At 37.9% G+C, this 21,339-nt stretch overlaps 1 protein-coding gene across 6 annotated transcripts in view; it reads right to left on the bottom strand.

Moving 5' to 3' along the window:
* PRUNE2 (prune homolog 2 with BCH domain) overlaps positions 1-21,339 on the bottom strand; it is a 144,248-nt gene that overhangs the window by 52,497 nt on the left and 70,412 nt on the right. For all 6 annotated transcript variants that reach the window (XM_057402138.1, XM_057402136.1, XM_057402140.1 and 3 more), the window contains exons 7-9: positions 16,872-17,030; positions 9,483-15,918; positions 8,217-9,048 (exon numbers count right to left, since the gene is read on the bottom strand). In XM_057402138.1, coding sequence (XP_057258121.1) covers positions 8,217-9,048; positions 9,483-15,918; positions 16,872-17,030 — 7,427 coding nt within the window. The remainder of the gene's footprint in view (positions 1-8,216; positions 9,049-9,482; positions 15,919-16,871; positions 17,031-21,339) is intronic.

The raw sequence follows: 21,339 nt of genomic DNA, 5'->3' as shown, positions 1-21,339 counted from the left end.
GGTGATGGAAAATACTGTACCACCCCAAAACTGATAAAAAAGATGGTTGCCATGACTTCACAGCCAAATCAAGTAGAAGGCAAAAAATGGTGTTACTAAAGTTCATGCATGAAATGTGTATGTTGTTACTTCCATGAATAAAAATGGTTACGAATGAGATCCACTGACATTACATCATTACAAAATTTAAAAAAATAAAAAAGTTCTAATGAATTTACAGGTATACTGTTGAAAAACTCCCTGCTCTGAATCTGTCTGAGAGATTCCTCTGTTTTCACGAAAGCAATATTTTTGTAAAGGCTCATATATAACATAGAGCTTTTTAATACATTATGTATATTACTATAATGATAATAATATGATCTGTAATAATGTAAAATATATTAATCATATAGTTTCCCATCCTATACTTGGATGAACACAGAAATCTCAAGTTCTGAGCCAGCAATTTAAAGAGTTCTTGCTCATACCAAGCTAAACTTTTTGTTTCAATTTACTTTTTAGCTTTAATTTCAAAGCCTTAACTTTCACTTCATGGACTTTCCTACAAGCAATCTTCTCTGTTGTTGCTCTTTTCCTCACATGCTTGTTTTTAACTTTTAAAGCATGCTCCTTGTTTCATCACTTGTCATGCTTTGTGCTGCCAAGTGGAAGACCTGAGTTCAATTTTCATTTCAAGTCCATAATCTTCTATTTCAGCAGGAGCTAAAAGCACTACTGAAGCAGCATGCCTTCATGGAGCATGGTCTCCAGAGTGCCTGGAATTGCTTTCCAGCAAGTCTGGCCAATTAATAAACAATCTTAACAGGAGTGCAAGAGGACAGCCCCACACATTAGCAAGGAAAAAGGGAAACAGAAGCAGCCAAAGGGAAGTAAAGGTTACTTTGCAGAATGTGGCCTCTTAAACTTGTAACAGATTTTCAATCCTTTAGGCTTCCTATATATAGCAGTCTGCTTTGCCTGTTAAAGCAAAAAGCAAACCTGGGCTCCCTAATTCATTGCCTTATTCTAGCTTCAGGGTGATAGAACAGACATTTTGGAAAAATACTGGGTGAAACACTTGGTCCACTGGAGTCAATAATAATTTTTTCCCTGGTTCCAGTGTTTCAATTCAGTATTGGACACTGATACTTGACTTGAATCTTTAATGACTTTGCAATATATGATGTGTATTTGGCTAAATCCCAGGGATAGCAAAGTAGTCTCTTAATTCTTATTAATCTTGAAATAGTCACATATTTTTAGTTATCTTTATTCACTGTCAACCAGGCAATGTGATGAAAACAGGCTTCTCTATTAAAAATTTACTGGAGCTCTAAGAGTGCTGGGCAACTTTAATAGCCAGCAGTACAACAATAATCATAGAGAGAGACTCTGACAGAAGCAGTGGAAGAACTATCTTTTCCAAAAAGTCACTATACAAGTGAGCAGGAAAGACTGCTATCTCCTTCTTTGAGAACATGCTATCAGAAATGGAAGTGAAGCTTTCTTTGTGGAAGCCTTATTCTAGTAGGTTGAATAAATAAAGGCAGCTGTTCAAAGGAAATTGTCTTCCATTCAGTTTTGCCACTGATTTTCCAGGCTCTCCCCCAAACCTTCCAAACATCAGTGTCCTTATCTACACTCCTTTCACTATTTCTTATTGTCTGGTCAACATGTAACTTCATAGTATTTCCCTCATGTAACCTCATAGTATTTCCCTCATTTCCCTCATTCAGCTGTAAGAGTTAGTCTTCTTCCTAGTAGCTGGTGCAGTGCTGTGTTTTATCTTTAGTCTGAGAACAATGCTGATAACACACTGATGTTTTAGTTGTTGCCAAGTAGCACTTACCCTGATCAAGACTTCTCTTGTTGTTTCCTATTATCATCATTGTTATTGTTAGTGTTTTCTCTATTTTCAGTATATTGTACTTTATTTTAGTTATTAAACTGTTCTTATCTCAACCCGCAGGTTTTAGATTCTTTCAATTCTCTTCCCCGTCCCAGGATCAGGGAGGAGGGATGACCAAGTGGCTGCATGGTACTGAGTTATCAGCTGGGTTTAAACCACACCTCAGCTTTTTCTAACTCTGCCTACTAAAGAAATGATAATCCATCCCTACAGCAAAGGTTACAGCAAGAATGATCTGGTATAGGAACTATTAACACACCCTGGGGAGTGTGCTTGTAGGTAAAAGCTAGCATAGTCATCTGAAGTGTTCTTCCTCTGCCTCCTGATGACTGTGCACCACTGAGCTCCATAAAACTCTGTAAGACAGGACAGCTTCTATCAGGAAGAAAACAGCCTTCAGTCTTCATAAATTTTACTGCTGGACATCTCCAGTCACAGCAGCAGCAGCAAAGTATGTTATCCTGCCTACCCAACATTCATAAAGTGCTCCATGAATTTTTCCTTTTTAAATGTCATCACCTTCCACTCTTCACATATGGAAAGCTGTATAAAAACCTGTTTTCTTTCTGGAAAGACTGACAATAATGTGCTGTCAAATCTCTTTGTTCTTCTTTATGAGGCCAAAGAAACCTCTAGGGTTTATTACTTCTGTTGTTTGCATATTACTTAGACAGGTTTGTATCTTTTCTCCAGTGTTTTAATAGTAGCAAGCATGCTCATACTTCTTTTTCTGCTGCTGCTATTTGTTGCAGAAGGAATACAGAACAGTGGAGAACTTTACCAGTAACAGACTTTCTTAAAACCGACCTGAACAGCCTTGGAGAGCTGTTACGTCTGACATTGGGATGAAGAGGCCAGTGATCAGCAGATACAAAGATTTTAATTCACTTCTTCATTCTAATTTTTTTTATGCTTTGTATTTTGTAACTTTATTTCCCTCTTCTACAAACCAGTCTATTTCTTAGATAAAGTGACAGCCACTTACTGGATAAGGGCAGAAAAGAATGCAAACTGCATCCTTTACTGACCATTATGAAACTACCAAAGGAGCCTACTTCCATACAGCATGCAAGCATGAACTTAATTTTTTTTTTTTGAAACAAGGGACATGTGAATAAATTGTAGATTCAGAAGGCGGTTAGAAGGCAGTTACTGAGTAAATGACTCCATAAACTTTGGACTACCAATTCAACTGTCCATTGATGGGGTGTCCCCATCATCCGAATACAATTATGAATTTCTTTATTCTTCAGAGATGACAGAATAACAGAATCATAGAATGGTTTGAGTTGTAAGGGACCTCAGTGATCACCTAGTTCCAATCCTCTGCCATCTTGGTCTGGGACACCTAGGGACACCTTCTAATAGACCAGGTTGCTCAAAGCTTTGTCCAGCCTGTCCTTGAATACCTCCAGAGATGGGGCAGCCACAGCTTCTCTAGGCAACTTGTACCAGTTTCTCATTGCCCTCCCTGCAAAGAACTGATTCCTAATATCTAATCTAAATCTACCCTCTCAGTTTAAAGCCATTCCCCCTTGTCCTATCCCTACATATTCTTGTGAAAAGTCCCTCTTCAGATTTCTTGTAGGCCCCCTTTAGGTAACAGAAGGCTCCTAGAAGGTCTCCTGGAGCCTTCTCTTCTCCAGGCTGAACAAGCCCAACTCTCTCAGCCTGTCTTCACAGGAGAGGTGCTCCAGACCTCTGATCATCTTCATGGCCTTCCTCTGGACTTGTCGAGCAGGTCCGCATCCTTCTTACACTGGGGGCTCCAGAACTGGACACAGTACTGCAGATGGGGTTTCACCAGAGTGGAGTAGAGGGGCAGGATTACCTCCCTCAGCCTGCTGGTCATGCTCCTTTTCATGCAGCCCTGAGTCAAAATTATGGCCCTTCAGAAATACAGGAATTCTGGCAGAAGGACACTTCTGAGAGCTGAGTATCAGTTACTTAGACCACGGTTCAGATTTCCCAAAGACTACTTCAAAGATATAAACCTCTGGTGGACTCAGAGCCTGGTGACTAGCACCATTAAGCAATGCAGAAACTCTATGGCAACTAGAGAAAAGCCTTAATTTCTTCTCTTATATGATGACACCAATGTTTATGTGCTCACCTCCCACAGGTTGACAGTTCTGCTGTATTATGTTGTTTTAAACTTTGTTGGCCAAGAAAGTGAATTAATTTCAGATTTAAAAGCTGCACACTGAAGTATATCTTAAGAAGGAACTTGTGTTTTTAAAACTGTCAATGAAGTGCATTAGAAAGCATTTCTAATTACATACTTCTACATAACAGTTGCTGTTTCTTCAGCTGTTTATATAAGAGGTTTAATGAAATTGACATATAATCTAGAAATAATTATTCCTGTGTTTTATTCTTTCTACCATAATACCTTTTTTTTGTGCATTTGCTTTGACATCAAAGAGATCAAAGCTTTTGTGATCATGCTGTGGGCATGCAGAGGGACATCTGCATGTGTCTCTGGTATCCCCTGAAAAGTCTGAAGCCACTAACTGACCAAAGACATAAGCTTTAAAACAGTTCAATAAACCAAGAAGTTTATTGAACGTCAGACACCAAGCACAGGTGAAACTGAGGAGAAAACAGCACTTTAAGTGCAATCTCTATTAGACAGGAAATTCTCATGCAAGAGCAATATTTTTAGTAACATTAATGCTGAAAAAAAACTTGGGTTATATTTCACACCTTATCAAGAAAAAAAGTCTAACAATGAAACATGAACCCATTGCAAAGTAGATTTTACTGGTTCCATGCTTCCATAAATAACTGTTAATGCAGATGCTGAATAAATTCTTTGGTTTTCTTTACTTCCCTGGGCTTCAGCATTACTAGGGTTAAGGACAGAAATAGCCACTGCTATCCACTGAAAAGGCAAAGTAGACAACTTCTGAGTTGGATAATAAAAAAGCCTATAGTGGAAGCTACTGTCATCACCTATACCAAGAGCTACTGTATCCTTTCCTTGCAGGATGAACCACATTCCGTCATGCATTTAAGTTTTCTCTGAAAACACTCTTAGAATCATAGAATAGTTACAGTTGGAAAGGACCTTAAGATCATCAAGTTCCAACCCCCCTACCATGGGAAGGGACACCTCACACTAAACCATCTCACCCAAGGCTTCGTCCAACGTGGTCTTGAACACTGCCAGGGATGGAGCATTCACAACCTCCCTGGGCAACCCATTCCAGTGCCTCACCACCCTAACAAAAAAGAATTTCTTCCTTGTATCCAATCTAAACTTCCCCTGTTTTAAGTTTTAACCCGTCCCCCTTGTCCTATCACTACAGTCTCTAATGAAGAGTCCCTCTCCAGCATCTCTACAGGCCCCCTTCAGATACTGGAAGGCTGCTATGAGGTCTCCACGCAGCCTTCTCTTCTCCAGGCTGAACAGCCCCAAATATGGTCCAGTTTTGGACCTTATTGTGGGAATCAGTCTGAGAGAACATATTAATCTCTAAGAATAACAAATGTACTACATTTGAAACACCAACAGGATCTACTACTGTGTACAAGATTCAAGTTTTTCCTTTGGACAATGTCCTGGGTAACACAGAAATTCCTGAAGAACAGCAGAGTTCTCATAGTTGATCTAACAATTTGTATTAATAAAATGCTAAAACCTCCTATAAATCCATGACCAAAGGAATGATTTTTCTAGTGCCTGTGTAAATTCAAAAATCAGCTTATTTTCTTGGGATATCTAACAAGGAATCTTGCTTCTTCAAAGCTATCCCAACTCCATTGTGCTGATTATAAAATTAAATAATTTTAAATCAGATACTTAGAGTAATTTTCTTTTCATGGGTAAGAAGATCATCATGGGCACGTAGGCATGGCAAGTCAAACCCTAGGATGCTGCCCGCATGTAATTAATCAGTGTGACTTAAGCAGGGTCAGCATCTGGCTGCTTTTAATTTAAATGCTTTATGGGAGACAGAGGAGTTGAAAGCTGATTTGTTTATGTCAGATTTGCAAGCCTGCAACTACCTAGCACCTCTAAACAGCCCTTCCACTTTCCCATTCCATTCACCATTTATTATGACAAGAGGTGATAGTTTTTTTGATTAAAGTTTTTTTCACTAGAAATGACTGGTTTGTGAAAAAGAAAAAAATATTTGAAATTAGTTGGGTTTGAACTCTCAGTGATATGCTGCAGAAAGAATGGTGGAAAATGACTTCCAGGTTGTCAGCTAGTGCTAACAAGCAAACCACCTCAAAGTCAAAGGATGCCTAGTGTTCCTAGATTTGCAGATCCCAAGCCATACTTCCACACAATGATGTGGACACAAAACAACTGCTTGGGTATTTTACTTATTTTGCTTTTTCTAGATTTCTCTTTTGTGGAGAATTTCAAAATTTCTACTTTTCCTTGTGGAATGGAAATCAGAAGCTTAGAGGACTGCTGCAACAGAAATGTGCCAACCAGCTCTATTTCTGGTAATTTGAAGGTCAAGCCCTCATCATTTTGTTTACTTCAGACTGCACAGAACTGGAGAATGCTTCTCTTCTGCTAAGCCTTCTGAAGATTTGCCTCTTTCTTGAGGGCAGTAAATGCTAACCTGCATCAATAAAAGTTGTCACTGCCCTACTGAAACAGAGCCCCTCTCATCTCTATTCTCAGCGCTGTCTGTCTAGTTAGACTGAAGCAGTTTCAGGCAAGAGAAGCGTGTGAGGCAAAGTATGCTCTGTATGCCACTTAAAATCTTGTCTGTCAAGAAAACCCACAGTCCTATACAGGTTCTTAAGTTTAAGCCTGCGTGTAACATCATATTTCAGAGTTTCTGAGACTGGGATTTCTTTTTAGGCTTAAGACAGTGCTTCCCATGTTAAAAATAGCTCAGCTATAACAGTGTCTGACTGTAACAACGTGCGTAACAACGCACTCCCTTGTAAAATGTGTGAAAATGTTTAGAGAGGAGGCATTTTAATATATTAGCTGTCATCACAGCTATTGAACTATTCACTCCTTAAGTCTTAATAAAATGTGAACTGTTCAGGGTGGGAAGAGGGTAGCCAAAAGCTGTTTTTTCTATCACAGATTAATTGTACATGCTGTGATCAGGGTTATACTGTCATACATAAGCATGCCACCTTTAAGGGAAAAAAGGCCTAATGCTAAAATTGGAAATTTTCAAATTAAAATTAAAAAAGTCTAAAATAAATTGCAAGCCTATTAATAGAAGTTGTGAATGTAATGTGTATTCTACACTGAACTGACAAGTGCTTGAGAGAAACTTGAAAAATCAAAATCAATTTTGTATTTCACAAAACCAGTATGTTTCCTCATGTTTCATACCATATACATTCTTTTTGGTAAGTGCAGTTCAAAAGGAGTAGCAAGTACAAAGCAGTTACACCTGCTAGTTTTATTTGTGCTGGGAAGTTTCTTTTAAGGTTCATGAGAATTTCACTGTATAAACACAATTCCAGGTTCTTCTCTGTAAAACTGTAATGTGTCGGTTGCAGATGCCCAGGATACAAGAGGTCAGACTTCCACACTCTGCATCTCTGAAAGTGACTCCAGGAGTTTACTGTTGCAGTTAGACCCTCCGTGTTGTAAAAGGAAAGGAATCAACAACAGAAGCACCCTCTCCAGAACGCTACAGTAAAAGGAGTCAAGAGGGTCATCTCTATCTCCATCTTGTGACAGCAGAGAGATAGCAGGAGGTAGCAATGCTATAAGCACAAGAGACTGCACTTCCACCCAAAGGCAGGTACAAATATATTCAACTGCAATCACTGCCAGTCCAGTCCAAAAAGCCAGAAATGCTGCTCTGACCGGACTACAGCTTAGAAATAACCACAAAGACCATTATTTTCCATCAACCTCTTCTTCCCTCTACAAGCAGCACCTTTTTCTGACTCTGAGCCTTAACTTCCTTCTGTCTTTCTTCCCAGCAGTTCTGCATTAGGCAGAGATAGCACTTCAATTTGATCCCTCCAAAACCTCATCACTGGCATTGCATCTGGTCTGGCAATACCACCAAGTACCTGGCTTTGGCCTGCATTCCCTGGACACATCTGTTTCAGATTTAAAGGTAGGTTATAAAGCCTTCACTTCATAGAAGGAAGACAGTCTCACTCCTGCAAGGAAGCGGCCTTACAAGCTTACTGCATTGCAAAACAATCCTGATTCGGCTCATATTGAGCAACCAAGAACAAACACTGTTTTTGCAAGGGAGGAATATAGTCATACTTAGATCATGTAAAATAATTAGTACTTCAGACTTAAAAATCCTGGCATCTATTCATAATGTCATACAGAAGACTCTTGAAAGGAAACAGGTTGTTTTTTCCTTACCCTGATTTTTGACTCAGCTCTCTTTCAGTGTCGAGAAGCACCATTTCCTCCTTCGTTTCTTGTATTATTGCTATGTTATTTCCATGTCTCTGTTGAGAATTTGATTCCCATTCACCATCACCACCAACCACCTGCAACGCATGTGTTCTTGCAATGCCCAAGCTCTCATCCTCGGTAGTCAGGCTATTTGTAGGAGAACAGCTCTCATGTTCAGAAGACTTCTGAAGAGGAGTTTCTACCTGAAATTCTGCACAAGTGTCAAGTATCAATTCCTGTGCTACAACAGCTGCCAGCTCTTCACCAGAGTATTCAGACCCTGATTTTGGCATCTCTGATTTTGGCTCAGAAGAAATTTTTTCAGGCAGTATGTCACTGACTTCATTTTGTCCCAGTATAATCCAGCCCTCATCTTGCCCCCAGCTTTCCTGTGATCTCCTTTCATCACCCAGTTTTTGAGGCACAATAGAACACCTTTTCTCTTCTGAGAGAACAGAGTCCCATTCAGTCCCACAAACAAAGCGATCTTCCCTTTCATTTGTAATGGAGATTGGCTGGAAGGTATCCAAGTAAACTGGTGAAAAGCCATCATGAGTTTCTGTTTGTTCAGCTACATTAGCTTCTTGAAATGCAAAATTACTTTTCTTTCTTTCAAGGATATCCTTTGTTGAAGGTGTACTTTCTTCCTCAGTAACAAGGATGTAATCCATCTCCAGTGAAGCTGGATCCTGGTGCACCTTCACCTCTTCCTTATCCTCTGTACTTTTCAGGTCAGGGCTCCCAGAGAAATTCCTCAACATGTGCTCCCTACAAAGCAGGGAGTCAGTGCCAGCTTCTAAAAGAACAGGCAAACAGAAACTCTTTTTAGTTTTTGAATTACTATTTTAGACAGCATGATTTCTTTAAATCAGTACAGTGAGATAAAGCTCTTCTCAGTTTTATTTGCTCTGTTAATGTGTACTTGAATTTTATAACACCATCATCATTATTGTTAAAGATTATACATTAACACTGCAATAATTTCTAAGGGACAAATGATTCATGCTAGGCTCTGTACAAACAGAAATACTGTTCCTACTTCAGTGCTTAAAAGCTTTAGATGTGTCCAGAAAGGTGATGCTAGAGGTCTTCCCAAAGTACAGTTTTGTACACCAGGGAGACACACGAACTTAGAACTTCACTTAAAGCCTAATCATTCAGCAGTAATACTCCAGACATTTCGTTTTTCCTTTGTTCTATGAACTTGCTCTGGAAAGCATGTTTTCTTACCATCAGGTAATCTCTTATCTCCACCTAGCGGCGAGTCGAGATTTGCTGTTTCTGCTTCAGATTTTTCTATTGAACTCTCAGAAGCTCCTGGAGTTACTTCAGACTCGGAGAGCGAAGATGCGTGATTTTCCTGAAGGCACTGTGTGGGTTTTTCAGACACCTGATCTTTCATGTTGCTGTCTTTGGTCATTCGGATGCCTTCTGCACCTTCTGAAGGATTTGGCAGTGGTAAAGGTTTTTCAAAAGAAGCACTGTCATCCTCTGCACACTCTCTGGTGCCAGAGGGCTCAGCATCATAAGATACATAGGATGGTGGGGTACACACCACTGGTGACTGGCCACTGGGCACTTCCTTAAACACAGGAACATCATTTCCAATTACATCTTCAGATCCTTTTGCTATATCATCAAACAGTTGATTATTTGAATTGGATTCACAGCCTTTATTACCACCAGGCAGAAGGGATTTGGGAAAGAATACCTGTTTATCCTTTAGTTCCCCTTCTGCTGCTTCACTGCCTGCTGCTGCCAGTGTGTTCATTCCAGAACACGTGCTTACCATGACAACAGTCGCTGATGTGTTCCTGATGTTATGGTCCACACTTGTCTCAGATTCATCCACACATTCTTCTGACATGTCTAGCTCATCACCAGTTATTGCTGCGTGTTCAATATTAGAATGTTTTCCAACTTCACTCAAGGCACTAACTTCTTTTATGCTTTGTTCTGCCCTTTCAGGTAGAGTGAAATCCATGCGAACCAAATGCATTTGAGAGGTTGCTATTTGAGCTGTATCAGCTGGTGTTCCTCGATGGCTTGCAGGAGTAAAACTTTCATGGAACACGTCTTGCAGATCTAAGGACCTCACTTCTAAAAAGTCATTGGTAATTTCAGCCGGCTCAGTTGGGTCAGTAACAAGTTTACTTTCTAGACCGTATTCTTTCAAAGCTGCAAGTTCAGAAGGCTCCTGAGTATTAGAAGAGATAGGCTGATAGGATTCATCCATCTTTCCCTGTTCATTGTCCTGGGGGCTATGTGTCTCTATTTTCTGCATTACTAACTGACACTTCGAATCATAATCTGCCTCTTTGCTAGTATCTGACCATGTGTGAATTGGCAGGCTATCTTTGTCTTCTGTCTCCACCCCAATCTGAGAAGATGGGATAGAGGCATGCTTAGCTTCATACTCCTGGCACACATCAGGACTGCTTGATGCCTCTGAACTATTGTCTTGGTCACAATGACTTAATATATCTGGATTTTCACCATCAGATTTCAAAGTGACAATCTGCTCAGCATTAGTCCACAGGTCAGGTTCCACTGAAAACAGCTGATTACTTTCTTGTGTGCTATCCTGTAAAATATCTGGGATAAGTGCTGTTTGGGAACCTAATATATTCCACCCTGGACTGGACTTCTCTGTCATTTCATATGATAAGTCTTTTACAGTGAAAGGACCTGACAGGGAAATGTGCACTTCTAATCTTTCACAGGTGTCCTCTTGTTGTTCTTGAGGAATGAAACTTGCATCTCCTTCACTGTCTTTTGGTAGATCCAGTACAGTGATTTCTTGCACTGATGTATCTGGCATACCTCTTCCCTCATCTGAAAAAGGATTCTGTGGAATCAGCTGATTTTCCTCAGCTGTAATAAACAACAGATCTTTCAAGCCCTTTTCTTCTTTATCCAGTATGAAAGGATCAAATTGTTTGAACTGTACAGTATCTTGATTTATCTGACTATCAGTAATATTCATAGGTTGTACCAGACTTTCATTTTCTTTTTCATCACAGTGTAGAGGGGGAGGCTGATTTCCATCATTACTTGCAATAGTGAAATATTCTGCTACTTCTTCATCTCGTAAAGGTGATCCCCAGGGGTCCTTACTATATACTACCTGGTTTGTTGCAGAGTGACTTGAAATGGAATACTGATCTTCCAATCGCTTTTCTTCACCAGGCTGTGAATTCCACCATTCCAAACTGTCATCTGGAAAATGAAATGTTCCTACTGTGGATTTCAGATCAGTTCTTAAATCAGTTTCCAATGACATATTCTGCATATCTACAGCTTTTGAATACTCTTCTTTACCACAAACAGCAAAAGTCAGTGTAGTATCTTCATTCATTTGATACAAATATGAGTCTTCTCCACTACCTGTTTTTTCATTGAAACTACTCACTTGATCTTCTTTCTGAAGTGTTTCCCAGTGACCTAAATATTCAGGAGTCAAGTCTTCCTGCAATACTTTCCCAGCTTTAATTGTTTCAGGATTTTCACTGAAGATGCCTACCTGAACTTCCTCTCCCACCTTAGTTTTTGCATCTGTATTGTCTTCGTTTGCTTCAGGATTTGTTCCATTGGGTGGAGCATAATCATCTCTAATTTCAGATGCTTTTTGCTGTTTGTTTTCAGATATGGAATCTTCATGACTCACTTCTGGACATGCCTCTGAAGTCTCTGAATCCTCATTTATGTCAGGACTTGATAAAGAAGATACCGTATCATCATCTACATGGGCATTCCAAAAATCTAAGCTTTTAGGAATTTTGTTCTGCTCAGTGCTTGTTTCAAATCCTTCTTCGCATTCATTGGCAAATTCATTCCTTTTAGAAGCATCTTCAAGATTTTTGTTATTTTTGATATCCCACATACCCCTACTTCCTTTGCCAACACTGGGAACTGGAAGGTCTCCCCACACATTCACAGATGCATCACTTAAATCAGGACTTGTTCCACTTGAGTGTGCATAATCATTTACTGAATCACTCCACACATTATCTTCTTCCAAATAGCTTTTGGTCTGTATATCCTTTGAAAGGCTGCTTGTGGTGTTTGCCATTTCAAGGGCTTCACTTGCCTCAGGACTTGTTCCAGGAGATTGCGAATCTTCACATGGCTGTGAATTCCAAGCAGTTTGGAGAGAACTGTCATCAAGCATTACACATGTCTCTCCACAGAGATTACTAGCAAATTCTAAATCTTCAGAGTTTTCATTTCTCCCAGAATCTATTTCATGTGAAAATGAACTTTCCACCGAAGACATATCTGTAATGTCAGGAACACTGACATATCCAGATGAAGGACACTTCTTAGAATCACCTATGAAAGACTTTTCATGAGTCCTATTCATTTCTGAGCTTTTTTTGAAAGACACTAACTCAGTATAGTTAGCAACCACTTCATGCAAGCCCTCTTTCACTTCTCCTGGTGCATCTTGTGGTCCATTCGTCAAAAGAAGTGAAGTGACCTGGCAACTGTCACTGTCTCCAGAATCATTCCAGATGCCTGAGCTTCCAGGCATTTTAGAAGAACTATTTTCAAGATTATCACTACCCTTATCAGAACTTTCAGAAATACTTTCCATCTCCGGACTTGTTATATCTTCTATCATTGTAGTTTCCTTTTTAGCTTTCTCAGCAAGCAGCTGTGATGTTTCACTATAATCGTAATTTTCTACTTTGGGATCATCAAAAGTTTCATACTCTCTGCCTTCCTCAGAAACACTTGAGGAAGATTCTACATTATTCTGCAACAAGTCTTTCCTTTCTTCCTGACTATCTGGATTGCTCTGATTGGAAAATAACTCATTCTCTGTGATTAACGCTTCCAAACTAATACTATTCCTCACTTTTTCTGAGGAGCTGGGAACTTCAGTTGTTGACCTGTTCTCTTCCAAGTCTACATTACAAGAAGATTCACTGTCCTCCTGCAGTGGTTCATGACAAATGTCACTAATCATTTGGTGTCCATTTGTCTCGTCTGTACTCTTATATTCCTCCTTTCCTTTCTGAGAGATGAAAATGGCATTGTCCCAGTCTTCATCACATCCCTGCTCTCTCTGTAAGCTCCATGAATCCAGCTGCTGCACTGAATCCTGACTATCCAGCTTTTCCTCAACATCAGCAGAATTTTGTTCTGCCTTCTTACTAAGTATCTCACTTCCTATGTCACATATTTTCAGATCCAACCCATTCCCAGTATCTGAAGTTGGTGTAGGCGTGTCTGTGTCTTCTACAGGAACACTGCTCACTGTTTCTACATTTTCAGATGCGTTCTGTGCAGTATTTAATTCGTTCTGTGGTGGTGATAAGTCATTCACTGTCTGATTGTATACCGGTGTTATTCTTCTGTTTTCTGATACAGAAAAATTATTTTCATCGGTATGTATGTCAGCTGAAAAACACTGATTAGCTGTTTGTTCTGAATTAAGAAAAGATTTAGCAGAGGCAGAAAGAGCAGCAACTTCAGAATTTTGTTCTTGTAACTGTGTGACATTATTTAGGGGAGTGTCCAAGATGTCTGTGTTTTCAGCGTTTGAAAAAGACATGTTTCTGGGAGATAATGGTTCCTTATTTCCTTTCTCAAGTACTTCTGTCTCAGCCAAATTTGGGCTTACTAATTTATCAATAACTGTTTCTTCGTTAAAATCTTTGTCCTCATTTTGTCCTTCATCTTTCACATATGTAGGTGATACATATGAATCAGATGTTGAGTAATTGGTGTCTGGCGGAGAAACAACCAAATCTTCACCTATGTTTGATGAACTAAGATCTGAGTGTTTATACAAGAAGTTATCCTGCCATGGCACTACCACTTCTGTTACTTCCTTCCTGATGTTTTTATCATACATATTCCAGGTGTCTATATTTTCAAATTGTTTTGGTCTATGTTTAGGGTTACCAAATACAGCTTTTTCCTCTGTTTGCAGCTTGGAACTATTTTGCAGATTGTTGAAAACAGAATTTGTATTTTCAAGTTTTCCATATTCTTCTACTGAATAGTATCTTTCTTTATCCCAGTCTTCTGGAGATATCTGGATAGGTGGATTTTCGGTCTCATTGTCCACTGTGATTTCTGAAGAATCTGATAAACTAGTTTTTGATAGGGCCCATTCCTCAGGAATATTCACTGATTTTTTTTCTCTATCCATTTTGGGCATGTTCCATATGTTTTCTGAGGCTCTAGCAATACCTCCTGCATCAAACTTAGTCCAGACTTCGTAAGAGTCTCTAGCTAGCTTCCCTTCACCACTACACCATGCATCTGACATCACAGGTGTTGGCTGACTGACCTTCCATGGGCAGGTAAAGCTCTCTGGTTCTTGCTTTGTCTCTTCTAAAGATGCAGTTTGCAAACGTGAATGTTCACCATTTTTCTGTTGCACCTCATCGTTCCAATTATCTTGCTTAAAATGATTATCCCACAGTCCTGCTCTCATTTGCTTTGGATGTTTTTGGAGGAATACAGAATCTGAGGCTCTTCTCTCAATATGTTCTCGTAGTGAGGGACTTTCTTTACAATCTTTCCATAAGACAGGGCTCTGAAATACAGATTCCTGCTCACTTGAACTCCACGTATCAGCATTTCTGGAATCCAGGTCAAAGCCATCCCACCAGCTCCCATACCTAATATGAGACGGAGAATAATTCAGGCCATCTATTTCATTAATTTTTTTAATGACATCTTGTGGGAAAAATAAAGGCTGCCCATTATCTAATGGTGAAGTTTCTACAAGACTGTTCATAGGTGTTGGTGGAATTCTTGAATCGGCAGATTTCAAAATTTCTGGTGAACTGGAATCACCTTCAGCTAAATCAATCAAACCTGAAGTTTTCTCGCATATTTCTCCTGGATTCTCATCAAATTCAGCTAAGCTGTCTTCCTCATTTGTTGTCATAAGCAAGTCAGTTGAATAATTTGCTGTAACACTTTCCAGCAGGTTTGCCTCACCAAGTTCTTTCTGCATGGCAAGTTGTTGTCCTTCTGAGGAATCACTATTAAGGAAATAGTCATCTGCTGGGGAACAATCAACAGAACGAGAAGACTCAGATGGAGCTGTAACCGCAGGTGCTAGATCAAAACTGAAAAGATCAAAGTTATCACTGTTGCCTCTAGATTGAGAGCTTTGTTCTTCAGCTATTACTCCTTCAGGAATAGGGCTGTAGGAATCAAAGCCAGGCAGAAGACTGTGATGGGAAGCAGCACCTTCTGCAACAGGGCTATCATCACTAAGGAAAACAGAACTCTCCTTCGAAGACCGGCTGCTTCTAATGGTAGCCAGTCCACTGTCTGGACTCACAAGATCTACATTAACGTCAATGTGGGCTTGCATAGATCCATTTAGATCTTGAGGATTTTCTGTCAAATTGGCAGAACTGGGCTGTGGTTCTATATCAGAACCATATAACTCCATAATACCAGAAGATCCTTGTGAAAGTGGAGCACTTCCAGCAACAGCTTCAGTAGAAGAAGTTCTGCTGTTTGATACCATTTCTGGTTGTCTTCTATTTATGACTTCCTTAACTAGAAGAAAAATTTGATCACAAGTCACCAAAGAATTTTCTTGATGATAAATGATAATTTGGTCACATCCACATTCTAGAGGATCCAGCTCCAAACAAGGATTCTGACATTGTTCTAATTCACAGCAGATCTGTTGAAAAATAGGATATTTCAAAAGCCATTGCAATTATGGGCATAAGGGCACATATTGACTACTTCACTGTGTAACACAGCCATACCTATCTATTCCTATTAATCTATTCCTTGGTTATTTCACTGTAACAGCCTTATTATGATCAGTAAATAGATAAAGTATTAAAATATGAGATCAACACAAAATATGTACTATATATTTGGTCAGAATATTTACTTGATATTACACCATTTGACTTTCAAGTTCACTTTTCATTAGCAAAAGGAAATCCAAATAAATGATTAGTTGTTGCCTTAAGAAATCTGAGTAAAATATGTAAAGGTACATGAGAAAAGTATTTCCAGAATGTATTATAGTATTATAAAATAAATAAATTTCTATTCATCTTGAAAGCAATAGCCATTTAGCCACCTGCCCTTAAATCAGACGTTATTAAGACTGAGGAAAAGGTTCAAAAAGTTGCCACTGAGATAACTTCTTCCATCTGGGGACAAAACCAGTAATAAAATGGCCAGCCCCTGGCTTTGGATCAATGAACATCCTACTAATAACTTGGTTTCATTTCAGAGCTTAAATTCTTTGGCAATAACATACACATAGATAAGTTCTGCTTATTACCATTTACATTTTTTCACTTGTCCCTCTCTGCCAAAGACTCATTTGTGTAGATCACAACACAAAACTAAGCCAAAATTAGTGAAAAAAAAACCCAAAACCTTGTCTCTTTCTGTATTTCTTGTAACCATACACTTTTCTATTAGTCTGGTTTGAAACAATCATAAATATCACATTTTTCAGTTTGTATCATCTAAATAATGCAGCCATTTCAAGTAGCTGCTTATCTGCTACTTTTTGACTCCACTTAAATAGTCAAGACTTAGGTATATACTACTTTAAACAAACATTTTTTTCAGGAAACATGTTATTTGATTCTTTTTCCAGGTACTTACTTGATTGCTTAGCTCTAAATTTTCAGAGTATACTGCTATTTGTCGTTTTGTTTGCTTCTCATCTGACAAACAGTTGGCCAAAATGACAAGTATATCAAACCCGTATTTCTCTACAAATGCTTTCAGATCACCAACGAGACTCCTGTGTAACATGCAGTCCTGAAACATGGTAAGAAATTAAAAGCAATGTCAGTGTCTTTTCCTTCCTTTTTCCGTCCAAATCTGTGGTGAAAATAGCCAGAAATGTTACTAAGTATCATTGTCTGTAACTGACAACAGAATCCCATTCCATTTGTCAAAACAGCTATGAACTTTAAAAAAAAATAAAAAACAAGAACCTTTTATTTCTGAAGAACACTAAAATTCTAAATGTAGGGTTTTGTCTTCTTGAAAATGCTGCTGAAACAGATTTCTTATCTCTTCCTGGCACTTGCTTTTGCATGGTTGCTTGAAAGTACTGGGCTACTGCTTTTTCTTGAATAAAAGCCCTTTTTTGCTTAAAAAATTAAAAAGCTTTATGGAATCTGTCATGCCAATATTTCATTTACAATAACAGATGTAAAAATAATAGTATTGAGGTACAAAATCAGGCACTCAAAAAGAAATCACTTGTACTAACTTATGTATCCATTCTGATGTCACATCATTGTGATTTTACAATGGATTATTCCTTTAGATTCCTTTATTCCTGCTCTTTGAATTCTAAACAAGTCTTCAAAATAATAACCCTCTTCATAATGACAGATTAAGGCAAATTAGATTTAAAATCTGTGTCAAAACCCTGATTATTTTCACACTCCCCACACCAAATACACAGGAGGTAAACACTGCACTTGCCATCCCTATTCTCATTTATACTTGGATTATCCTGGTTTTGAATAATAGATTTTGCAACATAAATGATACATCCATCTTTCTCACATGGGGGTATCATGCCCAATGTATAAGGGTCTATCTTCAGTCTTCAGGTCTGGTAACTGCCAATGAACAAAGTTGTAGAAATTTTATCTTCTCCTTTATGTTTCTGCTGTTTCTATTTGAGGTAATTTTTTGTCATCTCTTAGCTAATAGTCCTTCTGATGCTGCTAAGATACACTGGCCCTGAACAAACAGCAGTTCATCATGAACACAACTGTATACGCAAATTGGCATGTTATTCCCCTGCATCTGTCTCCCACCTAATAAATTACTGGTTTGGTTATATATATTTATATATAGATACTATTTATTAATCCACTCAAATGTGCCCACAAAATTCATCTCCCTCCCTGTAAGTTAAACCAAACAAAAATCTTTTTGTCAAATGTTTTGGAAATAGATTCTTTTCCGAGATTAGAGAGAAAGTTCCACTTTAGTGTTCACACAACAACTAAAAATCAGTTTTACGTGAAATTCATGCAGATTAATGCACAAATGAAAGTCAGCTGCCAGTTTGAGACATTAAGATCTAAAATCTGAATAGGGGGTTATGGTGAAGAATTATATTGAATTAGGTTTGAACATCCAAACCCGTAACATATTTCTAAAGACTCAAGTACAAGGTATATTAAAAAAAAAGCACCAAAATGTGCTTAAGCATGCAAAAGTTACTTCAATTATCCTAACAAATTTCTAGTTGGAATAATTAAAATCTAAATTTCTAAACCTTAGTTTAATTTTACCCATCACCCCAAATATCCATAAAGTTTACTCCCTTCACAAGCATTCAAACATTCAAATAAATATAGTTGAAAACAAGAAACTCGTATCAATAACCAAAGAATATATGCTAAAAGATATGGTAGACATAAGGGACTCTTCCACAAATTTGCTAGCCTAAGTAAACAACCAGAATGTTGCATGTATTGTAAATGCTAACAAAAACCAGAAAATTTCCTTGAAAAATAATAAAAAAGCTAGTAATTTCAACAGTTAATTTGTTAAATTCCAAATTAATTACAAGTAGTATAAAATATGCTGCTGCTGAATTAGTGTAGTAAAAAATACACTGATATACAGTCATACCATGGCAAAGGTCAGGAGCTGTTCATTCCTATAATACTTATCCTTACTTTATTAGAATGTGCTGGCTTAACTACTAATCAATATTTCATAGTGTATGGAAGGGAAACAGCATATGTAAACTTTATTAGATTAGCTGTCATAATGCCCTCTAAGTAAGCTATAATGAAAAAAAAATGGACTGTAAATATACTTGAAATGTAATATACTTGAAATAAATAGAATCTAGTTGTAAATGTACTTTGCAAATGTACAGTTAACAGCAATATGGATACTGAAGAAATTTAGTGCCTTAGCATTTGTAATAAAACTGTGTATTTTCTCAAAAGCATATAAATAGTTTATGCAATACTACAACACAACAATATGGTGAACATTCTGAAATGACAAGTGTTTTTTTATCCTCTGGGTAAGCAGAATAAAAAGTTTAAGAAATCCACTTTTGAAGGATTTTTGAAGATGACCTGTTTAGTTATTATGTATTTCTGTTGAGAAATACTATTTTATATCGGTTGTATATTGTTGTGAAACTTCTTTCTCTAAAACTTGGGGTGTTTATAGGAATCCCTTTTTTAAGTGAATAGTTAACATGACTACATTCGTGGATGATTCTTTAACATAAAAACTACAAGAAATATCCAGAAAATGTGTAACTTCTCCATCTGTAGCAACACTTTCTGATTCATGAAGACAGCAGCCAATTACCCGTGATCACTGTAAATGTACACTGCACACACTTCTGATTCTTCTAAGCTAGCTGTGTCAATATTAACCTGACCAAATTAAGAACAAACTGTCTCTTTTGTTCTTCACACTTCTCACATGGAGAGCACAATATGGCTTTTGTCAGAGGTGCTCCATCATTTTGGCTCAAGGAAACTGTCAGTACAGTTTGGGATTCGTTATTCATGGGCAGATACCCCGATGGGTCTAATGAAGCCTTTCTGCTGACAACTCATTTGCTAAAAATACCCAACCGTCACAAAATATAAGTGAGGAATATCACTGTATCCCATTACAATTTTCACAACCAAAGCAATTATCACAATACAGAAGTCAACACATACTACTTCATAACGTATTCTCTTAATATTTCATGGTCACTACTGCATTCCAGTTTATTTCTGTGTGATCACTGATAAAACTTTATGACATACTTAAATTGCAATATAATAGGGTAAACACCAATGTTATAGCACACATGTAGAGCTAACAGTCTGTGTGCCATTTGTTGTAAATCCAGCTAATTACTAGAAGCCCCCTACTTTAAAAAAAAAAAAAAAGGGGGGGGGGGGGGGGCTGGCAACAGGACCTGAAAAAGACTCAATTTTTTACAAAAGTTTTCCAGTAAGGTCACTAAACCTGGGAAAAACTAAACAGTACAGTGTCTATAAGACTCAAGAAATGCAGACAAGTATATTCACAATTTTACTTCCTTTTTTTTATCAACACCATTGAAAATTCACCCTATTTTCTGTAAGGAAAGATTGCATTTTTCTGCTATACATGTCAATCTACCAAACAGCAGCTCTGCTGATATTTATCAGCCTCCTGAAAAGAACAAAAATGGCGGCTCATTCTGCTTTCTTTGTGTTGCTGTCTGAAGTTTCCAAAAAGAAAAAGGTATTGGGTCCTAAACTGAAGAACAGGAGAATGGGCATTTGAGAGCTTGTGGTTGTGATCCCAGTCACACCTTATATTTAACCTTAGGCATCCTATGAAGCTTTACTTAGAAAGAAATTTAAACAGAAAATTAAAAAATAAAATTATGAAACACTGCATATAGAATAAAGTGATGAATGCTGGTTTAACACTGATCTTACTCCTTTTACTGTAGCTGATGGCTGTGTTTTACAGTCTATTATTTTCATTAAATGCACAATAATTAAAAAAAACACACACACAAAAAAAAACCAAACCCACCAAAAAAAAAAAAACATAACAAAAAGCCAAACAAACAAAAACCCAATAAAATAAAGAAGTAAGGATTAATCTCTAATAAAAGAAATTATCCTACTTTGTTCAAATAAAGTGTATTTAGCCAGTTTCACACTGGAAACAGCACCTTTTCTACAGCACAGGTACATTTGATGATAGTGTGTCTTGATTCACTCTTCATGAATTGAGATTACAGCTAAACAAGTTTTACTTGCACATGATACAGGTACAAATTCTGCATGTTCGAATTCAGGCTTGTCCATTTTAATCTGTGCTTAAGTAAAACTTGCAAAAATGTTCACGGTTTATGTGTATTTAGCACAGCACACAATTTCCAGAAAAGACTGAAAAGTCTCAACTCATTCATAACATCTGTAGAAGGGGAGGGAAATTTTCTCAGGTAGACAGCCAAACTTCAGTTCAATTACTGCATGTTTTCAGAGCTAGCTGAGTCAGCCTTGAATTCAGCAGCTGGAGTACAGCGTCACCATGTATCTTAAGAGACATTATTATATCCATGTAACACAAG

Source organism: Pezoporus wallicus, unplaced genomic scaffold (genome assembly GCF_028554395.1).
Source record: "Pezoporus wallicus isolate ANWC-B61680 ecotype Strahan unplaced genomic scaffold, APGP_CSIRO_Pwel_v1 contig_6275, whole genome shotgun sequence".
Taxonomy (NCBI): domain Eukaryota; kingdom Metazoa; phylum Chordata; class Aves; order Psittaciformes; family Psittacidae; genus Pezoporus; species Pezoporus wallicus.
The sequence above is the reverse complement of the archived record's forward strand: the minus strand, read 5'-3'. Positions and strand labels throughout refer to the sequence as shown.